Below are 9,732 nucleotides of genomic sequence, written 5' to 3'. Positions count from 1 at the left end.
TTGAGAGGCTTTATGAGTAGGTATAAAGTGTGGTCATATACAAAATCTTTAATCTACTCGCAATTTAATAAGCAATGTTTCATATAAGTAAGTAATTTAAATTTTTTGAACATTATTTCTTTATTTTTCTATACTAAACATATCCAGTTTGTACAAGATACTTAATTTAAGATCTGATTTTTCAACACTTCAGTATTTTTTTATTGTAATATAATGCGCATAGATCTTTAATTTATACAAATGATTGTAATTTTGATTGTAAGAAATAGTAATTTTTATATGTTACTGTATAACAGTGAAAACAATATAATTGTCGAAAAATATAAAATATTTTTAAAAATAGGTACCTAAGGTGCATTAGGGTAATTCTGAATGATGAGGTAAATGCAATAATGTTAATTTAATACGTAACTAGTGATTGATAAAACAAATTGAATGCTATTTTTACCTAACTCGTTTATTTTCATACGATACCTTCACGTTACTCACAATAAAACGATGCTCACAATTTTCCGAATCCGACATCCGGAATTCCTCGAATGCACAATTTACAGGGTGTAATCGTTAAGTGTGCACAAGCGATTATTCCGTAACTATTGCAGATATCAAAAAACTTTAAATTGATATCGAAAGTACTTAACCTAATGAGTAAAATGGCCATAATAAATTTAGGAAAATAAAACGAGAAATATCCAAAAATGTTACATTAAACGCTCCCATACATTTTGTATTCATAGCAGATTTTCGAAGTGACGTCCTCATTGTGCAATACAGTGAGGAACTCTATTTACAGTTTCTAAATGAACTTCCCTTCAAATTTGCGAAGTAATTAAAGCAGAAAACCAAAAAAAGAAAGAAAAAGCTAAAATCTTTCATATTAAACGTACATGGGATATTCATATCTCATATTAAATGTATGGGAGGGTTTAAAGTTATTTTTTTAGATATTTCTCGATTTATTTTTAAAAATTTATTATGGCCATTTTACTCATTAGGTTAAGTACTTTTGATATCAGTTTAAAGTTTTTTGATAACTGTAATAGTTACGGAATAATCGCCTGTGCACACTTATCGATTACACCTTGTATACATAAACTATCCGTCCCAAGTGTGAATTCTTAAGTTGTAGAATCTCGTACATATACAACGTGATAATGTTTTTTACGTTATTTTTTTATAATAGTTGTAATTGGTTGTAATATAGGTTAATGTTAATGTAATATTTTTGATGTATTTTATTTAACACTTAATTATATTAATATACAATTAGTATAAGTGAATAAGAAATAACAATATTAAGATACAATTGTAAATAAATGACACCAATGTTATATTTGCTGTTTTATTTATACCTATAACCTTTAAAAAAAGAAATAAAGACGTGCAGACTAAATACAGTGTTTTGATCTGAGAGATTTTTCGCAAAATTAACAACTGAACAACAACTTTACGAACACTTCCAAAGAACACAGGACCTCATACTGCATTAAGATATAAGAGTATTCAATTTTAAGTAGGAACAACTGACATTGTTGGTAAATTAATGTAAATGCTGACAATAAAGATTATTTCTGACACTAAAGCTGGGTCTAGGTATTTTTTTAGGGCAAAGGTTCTTTATACTAAAGAACCTGCACTAAATATTATTAGCTAGCTTTCCGCCCGCGTTTTCAAAGAAAAACCCGTTCCCGTAGGATTTCATGCAAATTGGTTCAGTAGTTTAGGCGTGATTGAGTAACAGACAGACAGACAGAGTTACTTTCGCATTTATAATATTAGTATGGATGGTCTAGAACAGCATTCATATATTCATATTATTAACAAAATTGGATCAAATAAAAAGATATATAGATTCAATTACATTTATTCGATAAAATATATTTACAATAACATTTTAATATACAAATACAAACTTAACACACACATTATAATATTAAGTGTACTGCATTAACTATCTTCATTAGGTATTTGTGAATCTTCAACAGTTCTAGATGCAGGCACATACACTTTAAAAGAATATTCTGTACGAGGAAACGATCCAGGATTCACAACTTGGCAGTTTTGGTAAGCTCTTGTATATGGTTGGAAATTGTCACCCACTACAATAATATCAGGCATTGGATATAATCCTAATGCATCTGCATGTTTCCAAAAAACTGGTTGAACACCTAAAGAGAGTGGTGATAAAGTACATTGACTCAACAATGTCTTCGTTAAATGGTCAGGTATATCACCAGTTTCCGGAAAATGTATTGCATTCCTACACATCTTCGTAACTAAATCCTGCCTTAGAACAACTATTTCCTGCGTACAATACTGTATTCTACATGGGTTTGTCGTAAATATAACAGAATCGCCTAATTTATCACAAATTTCCTTAGTAACAAAGTTTGGTAATTCTGGTCTAGGAAGAATATTTGGCGCAATTGGATCACTTCTGCCAGGCACAAATATGAACTTGCATGTTTCTCTTAATTTTGTGAATGGATATATTACTTCAGCTAAATTTATTAAAGCCGCTTTTAGTTGTGTACTATGCTCATAGCCATAGGGACAAGATAGAAACTCTCCCATGAATACTATTGCTATTGGTGGAAAGTCATTAAAACCAGAAAACATTGCTTTCAACTTAGAAATAACTTTTAAATTATCAAACCAGACATCTGATAAGAATATAATCATACCATCTTCATTTTCCTGTTCAATTTTGAGTAGGTTCTGTGAGTTTTTCAATAGTGACTTTGATTTACCTCCAAATGTGTTCAAGTTGCCAAAATAGGGCATTGAAGCTGCTCTGCTTTCAGATGGTGGTAAGACAAGGCCCATAACATGCAAGACTTTATCATCATAATAGCCTTCAGCCAAAACAAAACTATTTTCTGTGAATAGACCAGAATGATACCTTGTCTGTGTCATATCTAAAAGTACACTACCAGTAGGGTCTTCTAGATAATATTTTCCTTCAGTCAACTGTGTAAGAAGTCCAAGCACAATAACATCATCCACTTTACTTGAAGAACTGAGCAAAACTTCAACTTTACGAAGCTGAAATCGATTCTCACTTTCCATTGAGGGTAAAGAGTCTTTAGCGAACAATTTATTTCTTGCAGTTCTCTGCCAAATGACCGTGTATCTATCTATTAAAAACTGAGCTTTCCATTTAGGCTCTGCATACAAATTATTACTAGTAACATCTTTGATAAATTTCTTTCGTTCATTGTCATATGAAATTTTGGGCACGTTAAATGCGTCAATTATATTCAAAACTGTTTCAGTTTCTTCTAACCCCGATGAACAACATTCCCTAAATGCCACTTCTATATGCTCTTTTTCTAATACTGGTTGCGAAAGACATTGGTGTAATAGATGTGCAGTTATTTTATCAATCATTTTTAATCTCTCACTATTTGATAGTCCATTTAACTGCTCGACAAGAAAACCACTTGCTTCTCTACGTATTGTAAAACCACTCAGTTTAAAAGCATTGTTTATTTCCAAACGTAATTCCTTCAACTCTGCCATTATATTGTAAATTGTAAAATATTATATTAAATGCACATTAAAATTAATAAACGGAATTGTAATTGATATAGATAATTAAAATAAATAACTTGTTTACAAAATACAATTCCAACTTTCCTTTCACGATTCCCGCCTTCTTTGACATTAGTAACATTTGATGATTTGACGTTGACAAATGACAATTGACAAAGAACGTTCATAAAATACCATCAACTTAAATATAATACATATTATGTAGTTTATTCGCCAATTTTATTTTATAAAAAAGTAATTTAAAAAAAGTAGTAATTTAAAACTAGACGTTACATAGACGTTTTTTATGGATTATAATTTATTAATACAAAAATATTTGACTTTGGACTATTGACATTGTCAATTGTCATAAAAAAATTGACATTTGACATTAACAATCACTTGGTAAAATTCAGTGTTGCCAATTTGGCATAATTTATGCTAAATTTAGCATATTTTTACATTGTTTAGCATTTTTATTTGTTGTCTAGCATATAGCTTATTTTTTAGTATATAAAATATTATATAATAAAAGTTAAACCATATGAAACCAACTACAGTTTTGCTACCTTGCATACGTAAATTTAGTCGACATTTCATGGACATGCACAACTTCCACCTTGGAATTCTGGAATGAAGTAATGGATTATAAAGACGCAGCTGGTAATAACCCTTTTGCAGATTTATCACAGCTGGCAATATCATTATTATCACTACCACATTCCAACGCGGAAATAGAACGTGTTTTTAGCCAAATGAATGTCGTCAAAACTAAGCTTCGCAACCGTTTGTCGGTAAAAACTTTAAATGCCATTTTATACATAAGATTCGACCTAAAGAGGGCAGGAAAATGCTGCTACTCTTACACAGTTCCGGATAATGTACTGCGCTCTATAGGCACCAAGGAAATATATAGTCTTGGCAATGAGGCTTCCACGTCTACGTCAACATTATCGGCTGCGGATGAAGACCAAGATATTAATATTTTATTTGATAATAACACACTCGAATAAGAGATGTTATTATTTATGATGTCATTATTTACATATTATGTGTAAATAAATGTGTTGGATATATAAAATTTTAAGTAAAATGTCGTTTTATTTGACATTAAAAATTTTTAGCAAAATATTTAGCTTAATTATAAATCCTTTAGCAAAATTTTGGCAAAATTTTAACAGCCATTTAGCAAATTTTATGTTAGTCTTGCTGGCAACACTGGTAAAATTTCGCAAAAGCAAATCGTAATTTCGCAGAATTCGCAGTTTCGCAATTTGCATCATAATTTTGTCAACGTATTTGTTATTCGGCACTTTGTTATTTAGAATTGTCCTTTGATCTATAAAACAATTCCTTAATATAAACGCAATAGACCGTAAATCATACTTATTTGTAAACACTGTATAAACTGCAATGTTTTAATTTATTTCACATGAAAGTGCGTCGCTTACTTTCTGTTATTTCGTTAACAAAACAGTTACCTGTGAGTTTGCTATATTTGATTTCATTTGCCGGTTAATTTTGCGTTTGCTTTATAATCAAATTTTTGTAGAGAAAGCATTTCAGGATGGATATATTACGCCAGTTTCAAAGTATACCATGGTAAGTTGTTTCCTTCCTCAATAACTAATTTTATACGTATATGAATCAACTTAATACTGCTGTGTTAAAAATAATTGACATCATACAACCCACTCTTTTTAAATGTAATGACTCACATCCTCTTTTAAATATGGATTTATTCAACTTCCTACTAATATAATTTTTTTTGTGAATCCATGAATGTATGTTTCATGCGAAAATTACTGCACGATTATTGATGATACTTGGCAGTGATGTAGCTTATGTCTTAATTACCAAAACATGAGTTAAATAAATACTTTTGCCTATGAGTTGTGTGTGGCTGGCGGATGCACAGTACCGCAATTGATCTTCTATACTAGCTGCTCCGCGCGGTTTCACCCCCGTGGCTCCACTCCTGTTGGTCGTAGCGTGATGATAGCCTATAACCTTCCTCGATAAATGGGCTATCTAACACCGAAAGAATTTTTCAAATTGGACCAGTAGTTCCCGAGATTAGTGCGTTCAAACAAACAAACAAACAAACTCTTCAGCTTTATAATATTAGTATAGATATACATAATATGAAAACTAGAAGATAATGAATAAAATCTGTAATGTTTTTGAAGTAATGATGTGATTAAAGGAAATTTATTTATAGACAAACTTGCTGTTTCTAGAAACAACTTCACTTAGATTTTTAAAAATAATGCACCTTATTCTTCATATACAAATCACTATTAAAGTTGGTCAAGCCATTTCATAGGAGTTCCGTTACAAACGCTAGAGCCTGAGAATTTTACATACATTTTGTAGAATCGCACCAAGCCGAAATAGCGGGTGGCTTCTACTACATTAGGGAAAATTACGTTAACACAAAATCGATGTTCGGAAATAGTGAGCAGCAAAAACAATGCACCACGTACCTTTGAGATGCTGCAGCACTCGATGAATTTGCGCCCAATTATCCGATGCGATACACGTGTTTCAATGGCCGCCGCGCGCGCACACAGCAGAGGAGCGGCTCGATCGAATGCGGAAGTACAAGTGAAGACCACAGATTAAGGTCTCGACTGTCGTGGTGCATGACAGTTGCAAAATAATTTGACAACCTTTGTTTGCATACTCTGTGCCAAACATCGATAATAGACACCACGATCAATTACACGGTAACGAAACATCCCGCCCACCAAAATGCCTATGGTATTTTCTGGTCAGACGATAAATAGAACATAATGGGAACGAGAACGATAAGAATGATCCGTATAATTATTGATGATACTTATTGATTACGATAAAAACTAGTTACCTAACTAATTGATTCTGTATAACACGATAGATGTTACACAGACACGATATCTTATTGCTAACGATAACTTAATGTCTAGATACCTTACGATACTAAAAGAAAGATAAACGATTTAAGCTAGTCCTCGATTGGTAGAGGGCATAACTTAACCAACGGTCTTTGAATTATATGATTTTTCGCTGTTTTAACTACTGCAATCCGAGCTACACCATCAGAACCGGGTAAAAGATCCACTACTCTGGCAAGAGACCATTGTAGTGGCGCACGATTTTCATCCTTAATTATCACCATTGAGCCTATCTGAAGCGGTTTAGAATCCTTAGTCCATTTGGCGCGTTGTGTTAGTGAGTTAAGATACTCGTGTTTCCATTTGGACCAAAAACTCTGGTGAAATGATTGTAACAACTGCCACCGATGAAGCCGACTTATATTAACATTTGATAGATCTTCATCAGGGACAGCTGTCAAAGGCTCTAAGGTAAGGAAATGGCCTGGAGTTAAGACCGATAGATCATTTGGATCCGAACTGATTGGACAAAGCGGTCGCGAATTTAATACTGCTTCGATTTGCACGAAAAGCGTTGTAAGTTCTTCAAACGTAAGAACTTGATCACCAACTACACGAAGTAAATGAGATTTAGCCGCCTTGATTTGAATTTCCCATACACCACCGAAATGAGGAGCTGATGGAGGATTGAACTTAAATTCGATCTTTTCTAAATTAGAAGCTTGATGCATAAGAGACGATAATTGATTTCTTGCACCGATAAAGTTTGTTCCACAATCCGCGTGTATCACGTTACATCGACCACGGCGTGCCACAAAGCGTCGTAACGCAGCTATAAATGCGTCAGTGGACAGTGTAGACACCACCTCGAGGTGTACTGCTTTTGTTGTAAGACAAATAAAAAGACAAAGGTAAGCCTTTTCAATCTTAGCACCTCGATGTGGGCCTAATTTAATACGAAACGGTCCGCCGAAATCGACACCTACTATAGAAAATGGTTTGACTTGATTAACACGGTATGACGGTAAATCACTCATAAACGGTTGTAATGGCTTCGGATTAGTTCGATAGCATTGTATACATTTGCTTAAACGATTGCGTACAGTACGTTTTGCCGATATGATCCAAAATTGTTGAAGAAGTAAGAAATGCGTAGTATTGATGCCCGGATGCAAGTAGTTACGATGAATGTTGTCGATAATTAAAAACGTTAATGGATGATCAGACGGTAGAAAGGCTGGATGCCTTTGTTCGTATTCTAAACCTGCGCGTGAAATTCTACCGCCCACCCTGAGAATACCTAATCGATCGATAAATGGATTGAGTTTTCGAAAAGGTTTCGATAAAGGTTTGTTCGATTTAAGATTAGCAATTTCGTTCGAAAAGACTTGACTCTGTACATGTTTAACGATTTTTAATAATGCGTTATGTCTTTCAACGTTATTAATGAAATTATTACGATTAGCTTGAGCTGGGTTTTTAGAGTTATTGATAAAACGATATACAAATGCCAAAATGTTAACGATTGTTTGAAATGATGAATAACGATTAAGTAAAGAGTCAATTATTGTTGGTTCGATTGGAGCTCTCTCTTCAGCGGAAAGAGCTACCTTCCGTTGCTCCTTCTCCATAACGACCTTCTCCTCATTTGATGTGACAACAGCTGTATCCGTAGGCCAAGTATCACTACCTTGGGTTAACCAGCACGGTCCCGCCCACCATAAGGCATTGTGCACAAGCTCACTCGGAAATAAACCTCGCGAACACAAATCAGCAGGATTATCACCTGAGGATACATGATGCCACCAGTCTGTAGGGGTGATATCCTGTATGTGACTGACACGATTCGCGACAAATGTTGTCCAACGCGAAGAATGAGAACGCAGCCAAGACAAAACGATGGTTGAGTCAGACCACAAATATACAGAATCAATATGAATACGAGAAAGATACGTATCTTTTACAAATTTGTAAAGATCTGATAGAAGAACTGCAGCACAGAGCTCGAGTCGTGGTAACGATGTATGTTTAAGAGGTGCAACTCGAGCCTTAGAGCAAACGAAGAAAACATGAATATTACCAACAGCATCTGTAACACGTAAATAGATGACAGCTCCGTATGCAAGGGTAGAACTGTCACAAAACCCATGTAGCTCATACGATACAGCATCCGTGCAGGTAAGTTGCCGAGGAATTAGAAGTTCACTCAAAAGATTAAGTTGAGTGCGATGTTTGTTCCATGTATTGATGATCTCGTTAGGCGGCGTTTGGTCCCATCCAACGCCGAGAATCCACAACTTCTGAATTAAACATTTTGATTGAATTGTGATGGGAGATAAAAAACCTAACGGATCGAAAACCCTAGCGAGTTCACTAAGAATTGAACGCTTAGTACATGGCCGATAAGTAGATTCAATTTCGAAAACGAACGTATCTGTGGATGGATTCCATTTAAGACCTAATACCTTAAGAATTTGATTATCAGAATTGTCTAACGATACGGATCCAGTCAAACAACTATCACTGGGTAGATCAGACAATAACTGCGGTTTATTACTAGCCCACTTCCTAAGTTCAAACTGTCCACACTTAAAAAGTTTAATAATCTGCGACTTTGCTTCCTGAGCGACCTCTAACGATGAAAATCCGGTTGTGACGTCATCACAATAAACATCAGACAGTAGTACTCGTTTTGCAAGTGGATAAGAATCTCCCTCATCTTCAGCAAGCTGTCGAAGAGTACGGCAAGCGAGAAACGGAGACGAAGCTAATCCATATGTGACTGTATTTAAACGATATTCTAAGAGGGGCTCATCGGGAGAACTCCTCCAGAAAATGCGTTGGTAATCACGATGTTCTTGCGCTACTACAATCTGTCTAAACATTTGACGAGCATCAGCCATGAAGACGACGTTGTGTTCCCTAAAGCGTAAAAGTAGATTTAAAATATTCGGTTGTAGCTTTGGGCCGATAAGTTGTGTGTCATTCAGTGACTTAGAATGCATATCCTTCGCAGAAGCGTCGAATACAACGCGGAGGCGTGTGGTCGCAGAGTCAGGGCGTAGAACGCAATGATGAGGTATGTAGTATTTTCCTGTGCCAACTTGTGCTGCAGGAACCACTGTCATGTGACCACTTTCGATGTAATCAGACATAAAGTCGACATATTGCGATTTTAACAAAGCGTCACGTGACAACCTACGTTCGATAGCATAGAACCTACGCAAAGCAACTTCGCGAGAGCCCTCAAATGTAGGTTCTGAATTATTCTTAAATGGAATACGAACAATATAACGCCCAGATTCATCACGTGTGTGTTCTT

At 34.7% G+C, this 9,732-nt stretch overlaps 2 protein-coding genes and 1 long non-coding RNA gene across 6 annotated transcripts in view; 1 reads left to right on the top strand and 2 right to left on the bottom strand.

The window, feature by feature from the left end:
* The window catches only part of LOC149478323 (uncharacterized), a 52,753-nt gene extending 51,667 nt beyond the window's left edge, over positions 1-1,086 (bottom strand). Inside the window, exon 1 of the long non-coding RNA XR_016317447.1 lies at positions 546-1,086. This is a non-coding gene — a long non-coding RNA (uncharacterized LOC149478323). The remainder of the gene's footprint in view (positions 1-545) is intronic.
* A 768-nt stretch (positions 1,087-1,854) lies between these two features.
* PolE2 (DNA polymerase epsilon subunit 2) lies at positions 1,855-3,649 on the bottom strand. Its single transcript, XM_089709451.1, has one exon. It carries the CDS (start codon positions 3,520-3,522, stop codon positions 1,948-1,950), a length of 1,575 nt encoding a protein of 524 aa, XP_089565577.1. The 5' UTR covers positions 3,523-3,649; the 3' UTR covers positions 1,855-1,947.
* A 1,112-nt stretch (positions 3,650-4,761) lies between these two features.
* Positions 4,762-9,732, top strand: part of LOC149478319 (ADP-ribosylarginine hydrolase CG3568-like) — a 78,370-nt gene continuing 73,399 nt past the window's right edge. For all 4 annotated transcript variants that reach the window (XR_016317437.1, XM_089709511.1, XM_089709510.1 and 1 more), the window contains exons 1-2: positions 4,762-5,017; positions 5,087-5,136. Coding sequence is in view for 3 of the 4 variants with exons in the window: in XM_089709511.1 (XP_089565637.1) it covers positions 4,967-5,017; positions 5,087-5,136 (101 nt within the window). In the remaining variant the exon portion in view is untranslated. The remainder of the gene's footprint in view (positions 5,018-5,086; positions 5,137-9,732) is intronic.

This window comes from Colias philodice, chromosome 22 (genome assembly GCF_061535455.1).
Source record: "Colias philodice isolate Cphi_HAF_F1 chromosome 22, ilColPhil1 Martin Lab GWU primary, whole genome shotgun sequence".
In the NCBI taxonomy this organism is placed as follows: domain Eukaryota; kingdom Metazoa; phylum Arthropoda; class Insecta; order Lepidoptera; family Pieridae; genus Colias; species Colias philodice.
The sequence above is the reverse complement of the archived record's forward strand: the minus strand, read 5'-3'. Positions and strand labels throughout refer to the sequence as shown.